Genomic DNA, 23,732 nt, shown 5'->3' with positions numbered 1-23,732 from the left:
GGACTAGAAGCAGCAAGGCCATGCTGGTCTTCAGAAGGACTTTATCCCTGAGTCAGATGGGGTACCACTTTCAGTATATTAAAAATCTAAAGAAAAGTTCTGTCACTAGTGAGCATTCACTCCTCACACGATCTCCAAAACCAGTATATTGTACCAGTGGAGAATAATTATCAACCTATAGAGGGCAATGGAGGAAAAGAAAATGAAAAAGGTGAAAGAAAAAAAAAAGCAACTGAACTGAAAACATTAGACAATACATCTTCTGAATTACAATCAAGTATTTACATTCTGTATGTCAGTTAATCAGATATACTCCAGAAGAACACTAGACCAAAAAGGGCAGATTAAGACTATAAACAGACTATTTTATACATGGGACATAACAAGTGCTGAACTATGAGAGCATCTAAACTTTTGGCTACTGCTGCAACAGTCAGAAAGGACTGCATCAATTAAATCAGACTGCAAACAGCCATCTCTCCAGAGCAGAGATGGCTTTTGTTAGGAGCATAATTCCCCTCTCTGTGGCAGAGCATGCTGATATGAGCTGGTCACTACACACAAGAGTGGATCAGAGCTTTGCTTTCTGATCTCCTGCTGTCTTCTCTGCCCACAGAAAACAGTTTGTGTGGATCAGCAAGCTATCTTACCCACCTTCATGTCCTCTAGGAGAGCCTGTGGATCTTCGATGCCTTCTGGAACACACTTCTTGTTTTCTGGGAGAGATTCAAGCTTTTCCACCAGGGCTTTTAAACCCTTCAGTTCAAATTCTGTGAGGTGAGTCCATTTGGTTGAAACTTCTGTAGCTGGAGACCCCGTTGGTGTTTTGGGATAGTCCGTGGGGGTCGTTGATTTTACACTGTCATCTGACTCATTAGACAAAGTTCTTTTTAGGTATCTCATTACTGTGGCTTTTTGTTTTCTTCCTGCACCCTCCTTCCCTTCTGAGTGTGTGCTGTTGGGTGAGGAGGAACCATCCACCAAGGATTTGGAGTTCTTATCCAAGCTGTCATCCTTCTCCTCCCGGATATGGGCATCACAAGATTCTTCATCCATGTCTAACCACGAATCTGATGAATAGCTGTCTGTGCTGCGTTTTCTTTTTGCATCTGAAAGGTGGAAAAAGAATGCTGAAATTTCACCCAATATAATTCATAGCTTAAACACTTCTCTACCACTGGGGCTAGGCACTGCCCATTTAAAAGGGCACTGGATAATGCCTGGTAAGAATGTAACAGGAATGAGCTCTATTCAGCTAATTTTTATTTTGGGGGGGTGGGGTGGGGGGGTGGGGTGGGAGGGTTGTTTGTTTTAATGCTGGTTTTCATTAACATCTACTCAGTTCAAATGACTGGGAAACATTTAGGGAAAAAAATTATGCTTTCTTCAAAGCTTCAGTCCTCTATGCCTTCAATTAAGTGTAGGCAGAGCTCTTAAGTCACACACAATTAATTTTCCCGCCGAAAGAGACCACATTCAGCAGCCTTGCAACTTTAAGAGGAGAGTTAGCACAGAAAGGAAGGAAAAAATTATGGGAGAAAGCACATTAAAATGTGTACATCAACATTCTTCCAGGAACTCTACACAGCACAAAATCAACTTCTCAATACTCTTCCTCTTTGTGAGCAACTGTTGATAAAACAAGAACCCCCACTTGTTAACTGCATGAATACTCATTGCTCTTCTGAGACAGAGGATTACAATTACGCTTATTTTACAGACAAGAAGCCTCAACACAAGGAAATGCAAGGACTGTCACAGAGTTAAATGACACTGTTTTTCTTAATGCTGTCCCTGATACATTCTAGGTACTTCTCAGGAAAATTTAAAAGCAAGTTTCTGAGTCTAAAGATTAATATTAGTTTTATACTAAGTTTCCCCATAAAAATCCCAACTGTTACCCAACTCTGTGCAATCAAGCAATGAAAGCAATGTAGGAAACTAGTGGCCAAGGTTCCCTAAAGCGCACATCTTTTCTTATTTATTAGACACAATTTCCTTTACTAAGTGAACAACATTGAATGCAGGCTAGCAACAGCAGGAATTTCTGTGGAAAATACCATTAACACTGGCAACACCCAGTTAAGTCAATGTGAAATTTAATAGTGGCTGAAATGGGTACGAGATCAAGCTGCAAACAAAAACACTCTGCAAAGGAAACAGAAGTCATACAGAAAAAGTGAGTGAACAATTAATGAAAAGTTCCTTTCACAGCTTGCATGCTTTGCAGTGCAGTAGCTTTGGATTAGGACAACGTGAATCATGCTTAAGGAAGGATTAAGTGGACATTAAAGGAAAAGCTTAGCATCCGGTTGTTTAACAGCAAGATTCAAAACAAACGCTGAAGCCCAGTTCCAAGCTGGCAAATTTATCACAGAGAAGCTCCTTGCCTCTTGCATACTACGTACACTACCGTACCACCTTCTTGCAAAATATATGTGCTGTCAGCTGAGTAACAAAGATGCAACAGGCAGTGTCAGAGTAGCTGTCCGAGGGTGGTTAGCCTAGCTGCTTAGCTCTGCAGTTTCAAATAAAAACTCTGTAAGGCCAGGCGCACCTCTGTACATTAGTGCCCAAGAGATACAAGTTGGCCACTTTATACTTCTCAGGGCAAATGTGCTGTTACAACAGTGTCTGCAAAAAATCAAGCATCTCTGTCCAGTCTACTCCTCCAGTCACATTTGCGTTTTTCCACAGAACCAAAATGTCCATAAAATTACTCCTGAAAGGCACATTTAATCTGAAATGCCTGTGAAAAGATGTCAGTCACAAAAAATACCAGCTACCAGCAAAGCTGGCCACAGCCAACTTCAGCTCCATCCACAGTGCAGGCTAACCTTCTCCCTGCATCCCTCCAAAAAAGCTTCACCATGAAGAAGTATAGCACAGTTTATTTTGTGTGCTAAGGTGGCGGCATGCAACACTGCAGAGCAGCTCCTCCTCTCTGATCTGTGCTAATACACCACCATGCGTCTCTTAGAAAAATAAAGAGGATTAGAAAATATTTTAACCAGAACATTTAAAAAACACTAGGTTATCCAACTTTTCTTTAACACTGTTTTTTCCTTTGTCCACAGTAGCTAGCACACTTACCCACCTCAAAGGCTATATAATCAGCTTATGTCATTCTCCCATTTTACAGCTGAGGAAACAGATGCTTGGGAGAAAGCATGATTTGCTCATTGTCACACATCAAATCTAGGGCAAAACCAGGAATCAGAATCCAGGCTCTTGGATCCAGGGCTGGAGCCCCTTCTCTAAGCCACACTGCCTTGGTGAGCTATTTTACAATTGACTGAAACACAAAAGCCCAGTCTAGATGGGAGAAGATGCCAGTGATAAAACATAAGGTGAAAGCAGATACACATCCCTATGGAACCAGTACAGCGTCATTAGCAGAAATTGGTATAAATCCACATAAAGAAAATTATGTTTCTGTCTTCCTGTGCTGTGGCCTTGCTGAACAGGAACTAATGGCTGTAACTGGGGCAAATCACAAGCGTAGGTAAGGCATAAAGAGAGGGAGATCATGTTATGGAAGTGCGAATAATTGACTCCAAGTAATGCTCTGGTGCTAAGAGAAAACAGCCTTCAAGAAAGATCTCCACTTTTTGTCTCTTGCTCCAGTCTAAGCAAACAAAAGGCAAAAAAGGAATGGAACACCACAGCATACTTCTGTTCCCATCAGAAGCAAGCACACAGGGAGGGGGGCCAGCAATTCTTTTCTGCCAGCTGCCACTGCTTCCCTGCCACTGGCTGTCTGCGCAAGACAGGACCTGCTGTGCCAGCTACACCTGGGTATGGACATACAAAAAATAATCTAAATCTAACCTCAAAATGAACCATCACCAAACAAGTGCCCTATGGCCTTTTCTCTGCAAGCCTGGCAGTTACACGATGTCTTGCCTAACTTTACCTTTAGGGACAGGCTTGCCATTAAACTGAAGTGTATCTGTCTCTTCTCCAGCGCAAGGGGATTACAGTATTGTTGCACCACCAGATTAAGGGTGGACTCCTTTCAAAAGACAACTGTCTGCTACTGCTTCTAATTAAAAAAAAAAAAAGAAAAAAAGCCAAGGGAATCAATAACGGAAGAATAACTTCAAGGTGAGGAGGGTTCAATTTTGTATTTTCAAGTGTTTTGTTGTAATGCAACATGCCATGTTTTTATTTATTCATTTTAAAGAAAACAGTATCTGACTGAGAGTTACTGTGCAGTGAGCTGAGGCCCTACATAAGCATAATCTGCATTTACTTTGTCAAAAAGTATATTTTAAGCACTGTGTTACCAAGGTTCCACTGACTTGGAGGTTTCTGGTTTATAAAGTCCCTCCATGGAAAAAAGCTCCTGCTAAATGCAACTCTGGTTTCTTCTTCTGAGTCAATGCACCACCCAATACCCGGTTAGAACTCCAGGTCCAGAGTGGTTATCCAGCCTGGGCTTCCATACCACTTAGTGCAAAAAGACCTTCACCCCTCTCCATCTCAAAACAAATAAAACCAGTTTATACAAACCAGTCAGTGATATAACTCAGTGAAGAGGAGAAGCAGCACAGGCTTGACCACAGGACAGAGAGCTAGAAATACTTTTTTTTCTACAGCGGTTCACTCCCCTGTGCTTCTGGGCAAATCACCTAACTTTCCCCACAGTTATGCACTTGTACAAAAAGGATAATTATACACAGTTTCTTTCATTGGTGAAAAGCAACTTGCTGTATTACAGAACTTAAAAGAAAGGGAGGAGGGTGAGGTGTAATTATGAAATCTTTCTAAACTCTTCAGAACAGTCCAGTGTGTAATATCTACCTTGCCATTCCCAGCTCTAAACCCTGACGCTGTGACTTGGGAGCAGCAGTTGCTCTTGGCCTGCTAAAGGCAGCAATGAAATTTTCATTAGCAGAAAAAACCCCGAGCATACTAGAAATGTGTCACTGGATGGAGCACCTCACGTGGAAATCACTCAATATAGTCTAGTACCCATCTATCATAAGCAAATCTATTCTACCCCCTGAAAAGGGGGGGGGGGGGGAGGAGAGAACACATGGGTCCTTCACTCCTTCACCATGCCAGAGGGCATATTTTTTAAATCCATCAGGCTTAACATACAGTTAGAGCCATCCTGTTAGAATTTTAGCAATGGGACTCTTAAAAGCTGCAGGCTACAGAGAAAGCACGTTTTTGATAGCCCAGTATCTTCTCCCAATTACTCTTTGTCAGCTCACTCTCAAGATCCATATCTCACTGAAGGTCAATTGTGGTTGAAAATGTCCAGTACAGACTCATTCATTATAAGAGTAAAAATAATGAAGACATATCCATCTCAAAACAGTACATGTTCAAATCTAGCAGGAAACCCAAATAGGATCCTTTTCTGATTTCAGCTGGCAGGACAAATGTCACAGTTGAGAGGGACAAGGAAAATAAAAAAAAGGGAGAGAAAGAGAGACTGCATGCTTTTACAGCAGCCTGTGACTGCTGTCATGTCATCATTCCCCTGAGTGTTTGCCCTTCTGTGGAAGAGATGTGAAAAAAGAAGTGTCTCACACACTAACTAGGAGGCAACTGCCTAAAAACTCACTCTGGCCCTGAAGGATGGGAAAGGAAGCCACAGTCATCATCTTCCAAACTCATGTAGAAGGGCAGATATTTTTATCTAGAGTGTAGGAACACTCAAGGTTTTAGCCTTGCCTACACTGAAGTGCTGGTATTTTTTTCCTGTCTGAAGCTTTGTGAGTCGAGACGTTTATTAAACAGAAATACAAAAACCAAAATAAATTGCTCTATTAGCATACAACTCTCAGGACAGAGGTATCGCAACACAATCACAGTAATACATTTTCATGAGTAGGCAATGTCTTGAGTCACTCTGAATTTAGCAACCTTCATGTCAAAGCAAATAAATACTATGTAATGAAAACATAGTATGAAAAGTCCAAAGATATGCTTCAAACAAAACTGCTAATGAACACAGTTTCTTATGTTCTCCAAAGATGTTCTCTACCACCACAGTAATCTCCTTTTTTTCCACACAGGAGAACAGGATCTCTACCAATTCTATGAAAACTACCACCTTGTGAATCCCAGAGACCATGGGCAGCATCCTGCGCTCTCTCTGGAGGATGTCCTCCTCAAGAATAACCAACTGATGCTTCTTAGCTTCTAAGATCCAGTAAGACCACTGTATGAGAATATACATAAGAAAAGAAAGCAGCACAACTCAAGGGTGAAAAATAGCAAGTTCTAGCACCCAAAAGAAAAGACAGAAAGCAGACATTTAGAACAAGTTATGTCAAGGAAATTATTAAAAAAAACACAGGAGAAACATTAAGATTATTCAAGAGAAATTTCTGAAAATGAGTACAAGGATGTGGATAATTTTTTTCTTAAACCAAGAAGGCCAGAAGAAAATTGATCTATTGAGGGGTCTGCAGAGAAGTTAAGTACTTTGTTTCATTACTCTTTAAGGAGCATAATGGGAAATTCTTCATCAAGGGATACTCTTCCATGGGAAATCAAGAAATAGCTTGCAGATAGAAAAGTCTCTAAGGAAGAGACAATTTAAGGACCTTAGCAGTTCTGAAGAAAAGCTTAAAAACAAAGTGGTGCAGTTTTGTAACACTGACCTCATTTGGATCTCTTATCCCACAGCAGGTGAATGCTAAGAAGATACAAACACCACAGAATAACCAAGTGTAATTCAAGGATTACCGTTCATAGAGATTTGTTTGAGTCAAGAGGCTGGACACCGAAACCAGTTAAAAGACAAGCAAATATTTGAAACAGTATTACTCATGCAGAACAAAGCAACTCAGCTTTGTAGAGGTAAATGATGTACCTTTACTCCTTTGAATTTGACAAATGCCAAAGTGAAAGAACCAGTAGATATAGTAGATCTGGGCTTTGGAACCACAATCCCCAGTTAAATAATTATTTTAAGGTTAAGATTCTGCCAAGAAATAAAAAGCAAGTTTCTGACAAAAAAAAAAAACCAAAATTATACACCTGTCTTTCCTGCAGCGAAAGGCCCTGGATGTCAATGTCAGAGATTTTAGCAGCGTCCTCTAAAGTCAAGAGAGCAGGCAGGTGGATGAGCTACACGCTGTCAGTAGATACCACTTCGGTAAGCTGAAAGTACTGATCCATTCAAGACAGTAACAACAGCTCAAGATCTGTCCAGCCAGACACTCATAGCACCTACCTCTACTCGGCACCCGCAGCCATGCAGCAGGGCTGCAAGTCAGATCAGATCATCTATCCTACTGATAACAAATACATTTGGTTTTCGGTAAGGTTATTTTTCAGTCAGATCACTGAACCGATTCAGCGCTCAGGGAAGTCGCACAATCTCCAGAGTTCATGAAACAGAATAGTCTTGTGAGAGCAGCACGTTTCTCACAGTAGCTTGAAATGATCATAGGACCACACCCAAACGACAGCAAAACAGTTTAATATTCGCTTTGCAGCAGGCCAACAACTGAAGCCACCACAGGAGCCAAGGCCCAGCAATGTTGCCACCTAACCGTTATCCAAGTAGCCAGGCTACTTTTCCTGATGCCTTAGCAGTTGGCACTCTTTGGTCATGCAAAACAATCCTTTTCCCTCTAGACACTGGACATCTATGGTTACCAGTGAACTGTTATATGATTTGAATATGTCTCAGCTAATAACTGGACCAAGGCACATTTCATGGCGATCACCAAACCATTATCAGTAATTACTGAGCTGGGCCAGAATTTAGACTGGGGATTTAGCTGAAAAAGGTCCCACCTCAATATCCTGAACCATCCCCTCTCCACATCTAGTCTGTTCTGAAATTACACCTCGGCAATCCGGCACGCCCACCCTGCCTGCAAGACAAGCCTCCTTCCATCCCATCTAGACAACAGGAAGTTGTTCCTTGTTTTCCAAGGAATGCAGTTGTCAGAGTTTTGTCACTGCTTTCTGAGGAGCTAATCCAAGGAGCTAAATCATCCTTTTGTCTAGGATCATCTTATATAAAGAGAAAAATTCCTCCACACAGACCTCCTGCTTAACTAACCTTTCTGATTAGGGTCTCACAGAGCAAAGAAGAGACACAAAATGTGAAGCACCCAAATTCCTAGGGATTCCAAGAAAATTCCCTTGTTTATCTACACAGACTATTATCTCCCTCAAGTTATTCTGGGTCAGTAAGACTCAATGGAGAGTGATGTCTGCCCATAACTTCTTAAATCCCTTCTACTAAGAAGTATGCTAGTAGGTGATCATTTCCCTCCTCTGTCCAGAACCCGGGGCAGTTCCAACCATGCCAGGCTCACTCCAGGTGGCATCTCAGGGACAAGACGACACAGAAATATTTTCGTTCTCCTCCACACTTCACACGTATGGTTAAGATTTAGCTGGTGCTTGTGCTACTTTCGCCCATTCTGTGCTTAAAAGCAGGAAGGTAATGTGGCCCACCATCTTGTTCCATTCAAGGGAAGAAAAGAGGGCAGTTAGCAAGGCAACAACTGGAATTGTCACACATTGATGTAAAGCTCACATCAGTGCCAAGGTAATGCCTTCCTGCTTCAGGCACATCTATCTGTCTCTGCTATGGTCCATTTTCAGCTATTCTTGTAAAGGTTTCTTTGACCTCCCTGCACTCGGGTTATAGATCATGTAGATTTGTGTAGGTGTTTTCACAGCTTTGTTATTCTGCAGAACTAGAAGTCAGTCACCAAATAGAGAGAACTAAAGTAGAGATTAAAGAAAAGAGAGAAAGAAACCAGGTTTAGTGGCCATAACACATTCTGTAAAGGAGATGGTCTATAAAGAGACTAAACACCCATCCCAGCAAAACACATTTGCAGTGCACACATTTTTGGCTACTAAGGTATTGTGCCAAACATGGCAGTAAATCCTCAACTGTTTGGCAGATCATCTCAACACAAACATTACTGAAACCAAGGAACAAACACATCCAGAAATTATTTTTCTGGGATCCACTTGCTAAGGGAATGCTCAATATAATTCTGAGCAGGGTGGTACTTCATGGGAATGCTTAAGAGTCAAAACCTTCCCCACCCCAAAATAAAGAAATAGTTCCATTAGAATTTCTACAGTTCTCAATTCCATTTATAATCTGCTTTGCAGAAACCAAAGCAGTAACTAGCCTAAGGTGGTAGCATCAGTTCTGAATATGCACTCAAAGGATTCACTCACCAATTAACATTGATTCTTTCTGGTACTCTTTGCTGAGGTGGCAGCGCTGGGTCACACAGGACACGTATCTCTCCAGAACATACCAGCACATTTCATAGTAGAAAGGATAACGGAATTTGGCATGCACCTGAAAGCAAGATCGAGACTGTCAGTCCATGGGGAAGGGAGAGAAGTTTGCAGCACAAGGGCCAGTCATCATTCTCATCATGTTATCAAGAGCACAAACAGTATGCAGGAGGGGGAGGGGAGAGAGGGTGAGAGCCGAGTGAGATGTATGCCTTCAGCATACCAAATGAGGAGACTGCTTGCCTGCCTGCCATGATAGCATCATTTCTTGGTTCACTAATTTGTATCCTCTTGGGGTGGTGGGAGAGGAAAGGGTTTGTGTTCTTGTGAAATCATGAAACTGATGGATGGCCCCTACGGTATTATTTACCTACTGTATAAACATAGGGTGGTCACATACAGATGTTAGTCACTAAAATTCAAGTTAAAATAAAGGTGTGGGGTTTTTTAAATTTCCTAAACATGATCTTTATCAAAATGGCAGCATTACCTAAAATGAGTCAAGCAGGAAATACATATTTTTCAATTACGGTCTCCACAACAATTTGATTAAACAAATGATCACACAAATTCTTGATTATTGATGACTACATATTAAAAGTAAAAATCCCTTATGTGGTTTACACTTAATATTTTGGTAGCAAGATAGCTTTTGCCACAAACAGAATAGAAAAGCAGGATTTTGACAAAAGATCCTGTCAAGCTGTGCACTTTTTCTCAGACCTGTTGTTCTCACACAAAAAAGCTTATCCTCCAGCACTATGTATATGTGAGATTATTTCAGATTCAAAAGAAAACAGAGTGTGTTTCCTTCCTTTCCAACAGTTTTCTATCTCTGTGAGGTCACTGTACCAAAGAAGAATATGGGAAGCTCCTAAATGCAAGAACATATGTATATTTATTGCGATTTGTTACAAATGGGTGCCATGCATCTTGCATGCACTTGTACTTACACTGTACACTTTTCCTGGTGGCACAGAAATTTGCATTTTGCAGGCTTGCATGCACGCATTGCACTGGGATTATAGGAACTGCTTTAAGATATTCTATGCATATTAACTGCTCACCTAGCCAAGAGGTTCCACCCACCTTTAATGAAAAGCTGGACTGCACCAGAAAGGAGCATCATCTTAGAAAGCCCTTTTTAAAAAACAAAACCGAAACACCACCCCACTGCAGACAACCCAAAAACCAGTGAAGTCTAAACAGAACCACTAATCAGGCACCTGGAAACTCAGATTCAGCTCTGAAAAGCAGGCATTGTCGAAACATCTGTGTGGTGATACAAGGATTGAGCACATCAGTGACTTACTAGAATGCCCATATTTGAAAACTGTCCCCAAGGTGGACAAGCCAAAGAACTTGCCTCTGTTCCCAGGGCACAGGAAATGCAAACACTTTTAGCAGTAGAATAAAACTTAACTAAGGGAAAACATACTGTATTGTCCCACTAAACATATCACAATGTAGGATTTAAATACTCCATGGCAATTCCCAAAAGTTAAGATCTCTTAAATTCAACACAAGTGTAGCTGGCAAATCTGAACTGCACGTTGCTCTGGGTCATGCACCCAGCAATGCTGCACCTTTCAAACGTTTCCCTGTGTTGTTACAAAGTACACATACCAAAAAAAAGAAGGGGGAGAAAAGAAAAAACAGAACCAACATCCCCCTAAATGAGAGAACATTTAACCCCAGGGCCTTTTTGAATTGGAGAATGTTTTTCCTTTGGTTTAGTTATTTGTCATAAAAAAGAGATCGAGTCACTTATCACTATTACAGAACACAGGGGAAATTAGCCATGCTAAAATATATGCTAATAAAGGAACTCAAATTTTTCCAAGAGAGCACTGCAGGAAACAAAATTTGCAAAGAATTGACTTACAAACAGGAAGCCGCCTTCCACCCCTCAGCCTTCAAAAGGTTTTCAGCCACATGCCTGGGAATATTAAAGACATCATTGCTCAACATTTGTTGACAGATTCTGAGCGTCACCAAATTTAGTTGTTACCAATGTTAATTCAATGTGAAAGACAAGGCAGTAATGCATGCAGTGCTCCCATTATGTATATCAATCTTTAATATTCAATTTGAGTTCCTAATTGCCTCACTATCAATGTTCCAACCCACAGCAAATCCCTCCATGCCTCTGTAATTCACTATTTGCCCGAGAAGGCTCTGCTTTTACAAACCTTCAGAAGTAAGAGCTACCATATGTAGCAAGAGATACTGTGCAAAGATCTACAGTGCCTTTTGCCAGTAAAGCAAGTCTAACAGTGCTTTTAAAATATTTTAAACTTTGCCCTGTGGAGAAGTATAGAGGAGTACATTCTTCGTTATATCCTTGGACATTTATTAATTATAATGTATGCTACTGCGTTATGTACATATCCATACTTTTTCCATTGTACACTTACAGCCAAATGAACTCTGATGGGGAGGGGGGAGGAATCAAGGAAAGCAAGAAAGAAAGAAATTAAAAATGTTCTGTGATGAATTTAAAGTGTAATATCTGATACAGACACTGCCAGAGGACTAAACCCCCCACCAGCAGGGAAATACACTAGATCATCTAAAAGGCATTTCCAGCTCTAACTTCTGTGATTAATAATTTACAAACCACTGAATAAATTTTTTAATTATTCCTGTACAGCGAGAAAAATTCTCTCTGGAATATGATCCATTTCTTCAGTTCAAAGTGGAATTATTTTAAAGACTTATATCCCCCTCCAAAATCAAAACAAAAAACCCTAAACAAGTAAAGCACATATTTTCCTTAAGAAAGTGTTAGTCTTTTCCACAATGTCCATTAAAGTCATTACAAACTCCACTTACATTTAATCAATCTAATCACAAAATTGAAAAACAATTTATGATTATCTAAAAAATAATTAATCTATCCACTTAAAATGTTCTCTTACATTCCAGAAAACAAAATCAGTAGAAAATACCATCATCTGTGAGTGACCACCTTACGTATATATTCTGAGTGCTTTTGTCCCTACCCTTGTTCAAATATTGTAACGCAGTTAAATTTAGATGAGTTGGGAGTAAGTTTGACACATTCTTCCTCTTCAATAATACAGAGCTGCAACACCACTATGCCAAGATGATGAATCTCTGCACGGCAGCCTGCTTTGCAGTTCTTCAAGCTGGTCTAGCAGAGAGCTAAACAGCTTGGCCTATTTGACTAGCTATTAATTGGCCTCTAGGAAAGCCAGACTGCAAAATGAGAGTCTCTACAAACTGTAAGGCTGGAGAATATTTGTTTACCTCAATTGCACATTAGGAGCTGTTTCCAACAATAGACATGTTTTTTATTACTCCTTAAAACTATTTTTAAATGGCTGTAACCCTCTTAAAAAGTCTCCCAGGGATATGAGAAATTAAGCTAGAATAAGCATGACAAGTATATAAACTAGGCCATTTTATCAGGCTGTAAATCAGCATTACCGTTTCAACCATATATTTATTCTTGTCTTAGCTGCTAAGACAATAACAACTACACCTAGCATAAAAATGACTTTGAATATCAGCATTCAAAGATGATTAAGCATTATATAGCAGGTTTAAACACAGTGAAACCTCCATAAAATTGCTCTGTGCAAAATGAAGAGGGGAAACACACCTGTATTACACTCTGATTTGAGTGTGGCAAATTACTTCGTCAATCACATCATGTCATTTACTTCTGTGCTATTCACAATGGAAAGATCAATACTGATGAGAAACTCATTTGCAGTGTGTTCACACTGGTAAATTTGTGTGAACGACATACTGTATTGAGTCTGCTGTACTAGCCAGTGTATGAATAGAATTATTTGAACAGAGAAATCACAAAATTTGATTGTCAAAGCAGATAGAGTAGTACACACTAGAACCCTATTTTGAAAACATTTACCCCTTCAAGATTCCTGCATGATATTTTTGGGGGGAGCAGGGGGTAGGGGCGGTGTTATTATTTCTAAATAAATATTGATTTTCCTGCCTTTTATCAAACTTCTGTATGCCATAGCTGCACAGTTTATATTTTGTTTCTGTCTAGAAATTCTTGTTATTCTTCAACTGTTCACACAGCTTTGTTATTATGTGGCTGCGAACAAGCACAAGTTTGTGAACACAGGTGCAGGCTGCGCATAACACACTGCTAGTGCACAGCAACATACAAGTGCTGAAATTGTTTCTGTGAAGTTGTGGAAATTCTGGACTGTTGGCTTACATTAGTCTTTTTTAAAGCACTTAAGTATTTTTCGAGGGAAAATTACAAAGAACTACACAGACTTTTAACCCCATGAAATTCAAGAGGAGCAAGTGCAAGCTCCTGCACCTGGGGAGGAACAACCCCATGCACCGCTACAGGCTGGGGGCTGAACTACTGGAAAGTGGCTCTGTTGAGAAAGACCTGAGAGTGCTGGTGGGCAGCGAGGTGACCCTGAGCCAGCACCGGCCCCTTGTGGCCAAGGGGGCCACTGGTATCCTGGGGTGCATTAAAAGGAGTGTGGCCAGCAGATCAAGAGAGGTTATCCTCCCCCTCTACTCTGCCCTAGTGAGACTGCATTTGGAGTACTGTGTCCAGTTTTGGGCTCCCCAGTTTAAGAAGGTCAGGGAACTGCTTGAGCAAGTCCAGCGGAGAGCTACGAAAATGATCAGGGGACTGGAGCATCTCCCTTGTGAGGAAAGGCTGAGAGACCTGGATTTGTTCAGCCTGGAAAGGAGAAGACTGAGGGGACGTTTCATCAATACCTATAAATATCTAAAGGGTGGGTGTCAGGACGATGGGTCTAGACTCTTTTCAGTGGTGCCCAATGACAGAACAAGGGACAATGGGCACAAATTTGAACACAAGTTCCAGCTAAACATGAAAAAAAACCTTTTTTTCCAGTGTTGATGCCAGAGCAGTGGCACAGGCTGCCCAGAGAGGCTGTGGAGTCCCTTCCCTGGAGACATTCAAACCCCACCTGGACGCGTTCCTGTGCCCCCTGCTCTGGGTGTCCCTGCTCAAGCAGGGGGTTGGATGAGGTGATCTTCAGAGGTCCCTGCCAACCCCTGCTATTCTGTGCTTCTGTGACTTCGAAGAAAATCTAAACCAAAACTGACAAGAGTAAAGGTCTGATTTGGGACTTCCAAATGTTGCAGCATCCCTTTCTAAAGAACTCTGGCAGGGACATTTTCAAAGAGGCAGATATCCAACTCACAGAACCTTCCCATAGGATCAAGATGCTAGTGACATTTCAGTATAACTGGCTGTTAAGTTCCTAAAAGTTACCAAAACACTTGACTGTTATGGGGAAATCTGCCTCCTGGTATAGAACCTTAGGAGATGAAAGCTGCACCCAGCTTCCCAAGGAGAAGGGTCTGACATGAAGCATTACTGAGCAGTTACAACCCAAGGTGTGTGATCTTGAGTTGCCCACATCCTGTGGGAACAAAACGTCAGCTCTTCTACTGCTTCAGGAAAAGAGCATTTCCTTCCCATCTTCCCCATAGACAACAAAGCGAATAACTTGTTTCTGGCATCGATCCTTCCTCCCAGTCCTCACTTCTCCATGCAAGCTGCCTGTGCTAGCATCCTTCCTGGCAACAACGCACCCTCCCCTTGAGCACCTGCAGCATATATATCCAGCATATATTGCTAGCTCTTACGTACAGTCACTCTGAAAACTTGCCTGTGCCTAGCACCCCTGTCTAGCCCCAGGGAGCCCCTTCCCACTTCTGCCATCAGAACTTTTTCCTGTCTAAGTCCCTTTACTCTTTCTTAAGACACTTGACATTCTTGCCTTGGGACACCTATTCAAAGCCAGGCTGAACTGCACTCTGGTCTCTACCTCCACTTCTGCTCTCTGCTACATTCCCTCTGTTCTAATTCCCCTGAATTTCAGCTTTTGTCTTCACCTCTCTTCCACTAAGATTTCATTTTTCTGCTTAATATTCCTTCTCTTCATTAAAATCACTCTAGGAAATCAACTGCTCCCACCACTGTTTCACAATGTGAAGATTACCAGGCCTTGTATGCCCTGCGAAGTAAGGGAACAGCCCCTTCCTAACACAACACTGGCTGAGAGAGGCTGGGGGGAGGACACCCTTCCTCTTGCTGAGTCAAGGATGCGTTTCAAAACAATACCTGTTTGCTTCAGGCCTATACACTTTCACTGCAATGACAGCGATCTGGGGTAAAAGCCCACTTGAGGCCAGAATTCTGCCCTCTTATAGAGGTGAGCAACAGTGATCACAGTGATCTGTACTGATGTCCAAGAGATACCATTTTAAGACTTTTTAGTGAAGAATTGCAACTTCCTTCCATTTTGCCAGCCCAAATCTCCATTAACACCACAGCTGGCACCTGTGCCAGTGGTTTACCAGCACTCAGTGCAATGCCTCCAAAACAGTCAGCCACAAAAAGTCCCTGTCTGAATTTGCACATACCACTGGTCCATTTTTTCATCAGAATGCTACAATTGCCTTGCATAGCTTATTTGATAGCCTACCAGAACAGTGGCATTTCCTTCTGATTCTGCTACTTTATGAAACTGCTAAGTATATGACAACCAGGTGTCCCATTTATTAATCAAGGATAAAATTTTCACTCCCAAAAAGAGAGCGCACAGTAGCCTCCTCCAAGATGCAATACTCTTTCCATCAGGTAGATGCTACAGCTAGATGAACATCACAACGTTCAGATTTATGTCCCACCCCAGACTCTCTTTGTTCCAAGAAATTCTTGCATAGTGTCAAGTCACTGTAGAAGAAGATGCTGCAAAATATAGGAGACATTTCATATGCAGCTTCTCTGCAGCTTTGTCAATTCAGCTGTGGACAGTAGAACCACCCTAGTCCCATTAGTTCTCCAGGCTTGGGTATCCATTCCAGGTGTGCACAAAGAGATGATAAGCAGGGGGTTACCAGAAGTACTGGTACAAAGGTCTGTAAAGCACGGTATGTTTTTGTGCAAAACAGAAGGTGTTTATGAAAGTTTAACAGGCAGACAAAAGACACAGAAGGGACACATCTGTGGGAAGCAGGGAAAAACAGATGAGTAAATCCCACTAAAAATAGCCAATATATGAAAGTCTTAATTCTTCACGTTTACCTCTTGTTTCAGCGACACTGACACGGAGATCCCATCAGTTCTTGCTTGTAGGAAGGGAATATGAGAGAGAGACTATGACTGATCATAGTCACAAAGAACTGTTCAGTTAAAAAGAGAATCAAGTATCCTTACCCTTGTTCTGTCCTCAATTTCATAGATGCGAAGCTGCATGGGAACATTAAAGCTATGCAGGATATTTCCACCAAACACCAGAGAATCTACTGGAGTATAAACCGCATGTATCCACCCTAGAGAGGGAAAGCAAAGAACTGAGAATGCCTCATGCTATGTAGTATTACAGAGCAATTTATAATCCAATTTTAACAACCCCATGAACCCCATTCTGCAGGGGATGAGAGGTTAAAGCAGCAAAAGGTTAAATGGTATGCTCGTAGCCACACTTTAAGACTAGTCATAGCAGAAGAATGGCATCTTATGATGTAGTCTTATAACCCTCTGTAAATTGGGTTCTTCTATTTATTCATAGAACAGTTATAGTGTTTACTGAGAACACTCAAGCTTGTGACTCAACTACATCCATGACTAAGAAGTAAATTCAGCCTGTTCAATACATTTGGCTCTCAGATGTATCTACTGGCACCTCCAGTAGGGTTGCAAATCATTTTAGCAGCAGTGGTGGGCTAGGGCTGTGGAACTGGACTGAGTCACATCAAAATTCTTTCACACCAGCATCAGAGCATACATCTTCAGATGGCAACAATTTCAAATTATTACCAGCCCTCCTTCAAAGGTGAAAGTTTCATAGTGTATTATCAACTTCCTGAAGCAACTGAAAAATCTTTTTCACTGCAAGTCCCAATTAAGGGATTTAACATTTCTTGTACCGGAGCTGATGAGACTGTTCTGACCCAGTCCTGCAAGGGACTGAATTCATTGCACAGGCTCCAAAGTGAGGGAAGAGTTTTCTATCACAACAAAAATCGACGCGTAGCAATGCAGGCAGCCACACACCAGCTCTTCTGCTCCTACATTGTTTGCTTGGTATGTCAGCTGAAGGACTGGCTATGCAAGACTAGCCTCTGATCTCTGCAGTGAAAAAGGAATTGATCCTGCTAATGATCTGGGACCCACAGAGACCTGGCACTTTTTTTCCCCCTTCTTTTTTAATGAAGGGCATTACAATTTATAAACCAGCAGACAGCAAAGCAACATAGTTGACAGTCAATTTTCTCCTAACTGTGCAGTGCTTTCCATTAAAGCTGTGGCAGCTTTCCTTCACTTCAAGATCAGTGAGGAAGCAGGAAAATGCCGTTCAGCCTAAAGGGTTCTCCAGCTAGCAGCCACAAAAGCTCTCCTCTGCAACAATCTTTGGACCATAAAGGCCTGCAAAGCTATACCCAAGAAGTCCTTGGGCCACAGCAGATGGCAGAACTGGGGCTTCCATTTAAGGGCATATTGGTATGAGAGATTCAGGAAGGAAAAGAAATCAGCACTAGAGTTTTCTCCCTGGAAACACAAGTTCATCACTCTGGATACCTTTTTCTAAATTTCAGAATCACAGAACGGTTGAGGTTGGAAGGGACCTCTGGAGGTCCAACTACCCTGCTAAAGCAGGACCACCTAGAGCCAGCTGCCCAGAACTATGTCCAGATGGCCTTTCAATATCTCCTAGGATGGAGGCTCCACAACCCCTCTGGGCAACCTGTTCCAGTGCTCAGTCAATTTACAGGTCTGATTCCACATGATAAATGTGATGCATATAAAAAAGCAGATGGCTCATAGCTCTGGCAGCTTTTGGTATTACTGCACCTTTCCTGCTCCAGTTAGTATAATTTCAGGTACAGTGTCGCTCACAATGATCTGGCCTGTTTATTACTTCCACATCAAGAACTACCAACTAGAGAGGAATTGTTTTTTCATGTAAGGGTAGCATGGCAACAACATACATCAACACTATAAAAACTCTTCACAGTTGAAGTAGTTCACCACCTCACATGAAATATATCTGTCTGTACTAATAGCAAACTATGGGGAAAAATACGTGATCTTCCTAATCCTAGCCTTTGGGAAAGAAAAAAGATCCAAGGTCAAGGAAGTGGGGCCACTGCTTCCACTAGATAATCAAAGATTTATGTGGTTGGGGGAAACAATGGAAACCATGTGCTGAAGTAAATCTGTTGCTGGGTCCCCAAATCCAACGTATTGGATAGGTGCAGAAACACAGGGTCAATCTGTGTGACAATTCACCTTGTCAGTGTTAGAGATGAACAAACTGAAGCTTGGAGGAGTGTAATGACTTGTCCATGGCCACAAAACTGAGTGGTGGCAGAAGACAGGTCAGAAACAGCCAGTTATCAGCAGAAGATTGAAGAGTGCTCACCACTACTTCCCGCTGCAGTTCTCTCAGCACAGATCAGTGTACACATTGGAGCTGGCAGATGCAACAAGTCATTTTAATGGAATGATCAACATAGTTCTAAATACAATGTTATAAAATACTCACAACTTAAGTAAAAGGAGTAACTGAGCTGAAACCTGGCTTTCTATTCCTATATGAAAGGTAGAAAGGAGATATCCTTCATTTTATACAAAATAAAATGAAACCACATCAATGCAGTTGTTCCTTAAGCGTATGCTTTTACTACAACCACACAGTAACCGCCTCCTACAAATTATATTTCCTCAGTGAAAACTTCACACTGGAGTGCAGTTGGTCTCATTGTTCCTTGCTCTTTGTGTTTCAGTCTCATCACGCCTTCCCTGACCTCTTGACTGTGCCCCCACTAGATGCCAAGGGTCTTTGCGTTAATAACCGCTGGACTTCCTCAGTAGTATTTTTGGGAGAAATGTGTAAGGATCCATCACTGGCTTGAGCCAATGCTCCAACAAATGGTGTCCCAGACATGACAAACCCTCAACAGAAAGATTAACAAACATGAATATAGTTTCGATCCTGTACTGCTGAAGACTTGGTAGAAGTGCAAACTAAAAGTCTTCTGTAAAGTTTCTGAGACAACCTCTGTTTCTGCAGATAACGCATCTAATTCCCTACTTACATTTATAATCCAGGTCTAAACTGATTTTACAAACAATTAGCACCTTCTACTCGTAACTTCTGAATGAACTAAATGCTAGGTCCTTCAAGATCCATTTATTTCTAATAACAAGACTGAAAATACTGCTTTTATGACACAGTTCTCAATAACAAAACCGTGTAATAAGGAAGCATTAAAATCCATCAGGGTTGGGAGAATAAAAATAAATAAGAGACCAAGCAACAAACAGAAAGTCATTAACTGTAAAGTCATTGGAAGTAAAGCTCCTACCCCTAGCCAAAGCAGGGTGTAGGATGATTTCCAGGCATAGCTCAGCGATGGGAAAGATGCCTGTGGGTACCATCCCTTCACTGTTAAAGAGCATTGAGCTAGGCACACAGCTGAGTCCCAGGGAATCCCCAGTTCTCCAGCAGTTCAGGTGCTCCCACATGCAGGGTCCAGCTCACAGCCCCTCTGCCAGCTACAGGACACAGAGGAGTCACCTGCTCATAAGACAGATTTTGGTCACTCAGCTGTTTAGAGTTTTTCAGTCACACTGCATCTCAAAATAGTTTTGACTTGCCTGAGGAATGTACATGTAATATTGAAACTGCAGAGATGCAAGCACCAAGAGGTGTATTCCAGGGACGTAGGATGCTATGGGCAAGATCAGACAAAAAGAGATGGAGAACTGACAAGGTAGAAAACCACAGGAAGATTGGTACAGATGTTACAAAGGGGAGGGAGGGGAGGGAAATCTCCTGTTTTAATATTAACCAGGTTGTGTATGGAGAAAAACTGGAGAGGCACCAGAAAAGTAGAAGTAGGAGGAAACACAGATGAGCAGAAAACAGGAAACAGTTTCCACGAGGGTAATATATTGTGGAAATGAGCTCTGAGAACAGATAAGCTTGGATGGCACATTCAATTCATTCCCACAGCTTAGATACAAGCACGACTCAGAAATAAACTAAGGAGGACGAATGTTCATTGTGATCATTTGCAAACAAGAACACCCATCTTCTAAGCTTCCCAATTACAAAGGTTTTTAAAGAGGATGATAGACCTCCAGAATAGGAGCAAGCTGCGCATATGCTTAAGACAAAAAGGACGGCCAAGGGGATTGCTTTAATATCATCCACACCAATACATCCCGCCTGTCTCACCCTCAGCTATGCTGTTACTTTTTGCCAGATGAATTGACAGGTCTGTTGACATGTATGATCACGTCACTGTATGCTGGACAGCCTGCCATGTCTGCTCCTGTATGGCTGCATGTTTCAGCTCTCACAGCAAAAACTTGCCACACAGCCTTCAATACAGACACCTCTGAAACGAGTGTCATCAATTCTCCCCTCAGTGACTGCTTTCTACTGTTTACATAAACTCTGGTACTACTGTACAACTCTGTTTCATGGGTTAGTGCAAGACAGGAGATAATATCTCTCCCCTTGATAATACTCCCAAAAACTGTAATATTCTCAAAAAAAAAAAAAAAAAAGGAAAGCAGCATGGAATAAAATACCACAAATTTAATTTTATCCTTTGATTAAAAAAAAAAGCACTGGAGTAATATCAGAACAAATAGATAAAGGAATGAAAAAGTCAAAAGTCATTGGAATAAGATATGCTCATTTTTGGCTGAAAGACACAAACAGAAGCACCTGCTAAACATTATCTAAGGCTACAATTAAATCCTATAGATGAGAGACATATACTGTGTGGCTTCAAGGATTAGTCATGAATTAGAAAACTCTTCCTGATAGGTGGCCATTTTCAAACCAGCCTGTGTCCGTAGTAGTAACGACTGAGTGAGCGCAGAACCAGCCCATTCTTCCTTCGCAGGCTGGTCCGACAGCTTGCAGCTGGAGCACGCTCTCAGCGCGGCCCCTGCACAGCCCTGCCCTGAGAGCAGAGTACTTGAGACCACACACCAGTGGTGGGCTCAGCTAAATGGGGATCGATGGCTTTGGGAGTACACTGCATAGTCACTGTTCACAACCCTCATTTCGAGCCTTAGCAAGAAGACTGTCTACTTACGTTTTTCCTGAAGTTGATCTTTTTTCAGTTCTTGGTGATCAGTGAGTATTTTCTCCTTCCCAAAACAATTCTGATTTATGAAGCCAAGCCAACATTGAGCAGGAATTCTATTCAGGAGGCTCAGAAATACTCTCTACTGATTTACAGTTACGAATTATTCCACCTCTCCTAAGATACACTTGAATATTTAGATGTTATCAGCTCTAGTAAATCAAGAAGGTAAAATTAACAGTAACAAAAGCTTTTCTGAATAGTTAAAACAAAGATATGATCTCATTATCTTTTGAATTTTATCAAACGTATTATTACACATTGCAAACTTGTTAGAAGATTTCAGGGGCCTGCAAATTCCTACTGTATCTTCAAGGATGCAATCATCCATCCAAGAATAATAAAGAAGAATATTAACTTATAAAGCTATGGGGCAAACAGACTACAAGCTCCAAGCCAAAACCATGGTGCATCTGTTTCCATTAGTAACCAAACAGATATTTTGCTTTGTGATATAGAAGGCATACATATTTTCCTGCAATTCTACAGCAACTTGGGGTAGAAAAGATGAAATATATGAGTCTCAAAAGTAAAAAGTGACTAAGGAGATAACCTTACAGTGGGCATTACCAGCAAATGAGATGCTATTTCTCTATCTCTAAATGATTGCATCATAACCTCTCTCTTTGCATCATAATTTCTCTCATCTCTAAATGATCACATCATAATAGTATCCACAACCAAAAATATAAAGGAAACATGTTTACATTTTAAAAGTAAAAAAATTAATAATTTTACCCCAGTGGTAGGAGTCATACAGCAACTCTCAGTCTTACATCATTTGATAAGAATTAGGTAGAGCACTGCAGAGGGATAGAACTAAAAATCCAGCATTATGCTGTCACCTTCTATCCGAAAGCAGACACTTGAGGCAAAAACTCTCCTCTCTGATCCTCTCTGCGGATCTTCACCACTTGGATCCTTAGGGTTCCAGGCAAAGAGTTTCCATTAATGTCAGTGGAAGCTCCCAAAATGGGAAAAGCGAACAGCAACCAAAAATAGCCAGGCAGCTATGCAGCCCTAGCACAACTCTCTGCAAAAAATCTACCAGTTAGATTTTAATAGGCTGTCATTCTCCTTGATGTAAAGACTATATGCTACCTTCTGGCCCCATTACATAATAATTCATCAAATACTGACTGGCATAGCAGAGGTGACCTAAGACCGCACACTCATAATAGGCAGAATGCTACTGATAACCACTGATACGGTATTTGAAGCACTTTGAATCCTTGCAAACAGCTGCCTAGAGTCTAGCACAGAACACCCCTTTCCATCCACTTTCCTTCCCAAAAACATTCATCTGAGAACAGTCATTATTTCTGCATTTGACTGGAAACAAGAACGTTGGAGCACTCTCATGTTACCATAATAATCACCACAGACCAACGAGAATATTTTGCTAGATTGTGGCTCATTCTTCAGCTCTCAAGAAATTAAGAGGGATTATAATAGCATGTTTCCATGTCAAAGGCCCCAAAGTGCATTAGAAAGAAAATTAAAGTAAAACAAACAGCTTACTCCTCAGCAGAAACTGCCAACTCCAAGGTGAAACACAACTGTTACAAAATAGCATGCAGCAACACTAGTGAGAGGATTGAAGGGGAACCAGAAGGGAACACTATGTGCAGTTGACAGTAAGTTACCCTCTCTGGATTTTGATGTCTAATAATGTCTAATAAATCGGCACTGCAAAGATCTTCTACAATATCTAATGTCAGTCCATTATGCAATTTTCAGAACTAAATGCACAGTGACTCCTTGGACTGTTATCTTTTGGACCACGTAGTAGTCTATTACTGGGACCATTGCTGTCAAATTTAAAGAGCAGACAAAAGTCACCCAAAATGGCCCAGCTACTTGAGAATTTGTTTCCCCCCCCCAACCACAGATCTCTAAACTACCAGTTCACACACATCACAACATCTCATCTCTTCAATGTACTCACATTAAATCTACACATTTGGAAAGCCTACAGTACGAACACCCATGGAGAATCAACCCAAAAGCTTACCTACTCAGGACTCTACTGCCTCTCATCATCATCAGAGGCTCAGAAAAAGACTGTAAGAAGCAGAAGATGATTAGAGTAACCCTTGTAGTACCAGTATGTTTGCAAACTTTCACAGACCAATCACGCTGCAAACCCTGGCATCAAGTTGTATCCACAGCAAGTGTGGTATCTTCGTTGGAGGTCAGCAAAACTGGTCTTCACAAAAAGAGAAGAAAATCCAAGTTTATGCATATTCTGCAGGCTGCATTATCCAAAACTGGCTCAGGTTCACCTTTTGAAGACATAATGATTGCAC

The 23,732-nt window shown here is 41.4% G+C and overlaps 1 protein-coding gene across 8 annotated transcripts in view; it reads right to left on the bottom strand.

Annotated features, from left to right (window-relative positions):
* KDM2B (lysine demethylase 2B) overlaps positions 1 to 23,732 on the bottom strand; it is a 126,434-nt gene that overhangs the window by 48,408 nt on the left and 54,294 nt on the right. For all 8 annotated transcript variants that reach the window (XM_075110731.1, XM_075110733.1, XM_075110732.1 and 5 more), the window contains 3 exons: positions 16,469 to 16,584; positions 9,184 to 9,310; positions 655 to 1,109 (listed from right to left, as the gene is read on the bottom strand). In XM_075110731.1, coding sequence (XP_074966832.1) covers positions 655 to 1,109; positions 9,184 to 9,310; positions 16,469 to 16,584 — 698 coding nt within the window. The remainder of the gene's footprint in view (positions 1 to 654; positions 1,110 to 9,183; positions 9,311 to 16,468; positions 16,585 to 23,732) is intronic.

Source organism: Phalacrocorax aristotelis, chromosome 15 (genome assembly GCF_949628215.1).
Source record: "Phalacrocorax aristotelis chromosome 15, bGulAri2.1, whole genome shotgun sequence".
Classification (NCBI taxonomy): Eukaryota; Metazoa; Chordata; class Aves; order Suliformes; family Phalacrocoracidae; genus Phalacrocorax; species Phalacrocorax aristotelis.
Note: the sequence above shows the minus strand (reverse complement) of the source record. Positions and strands in the feature narration are given on the sequence as shown.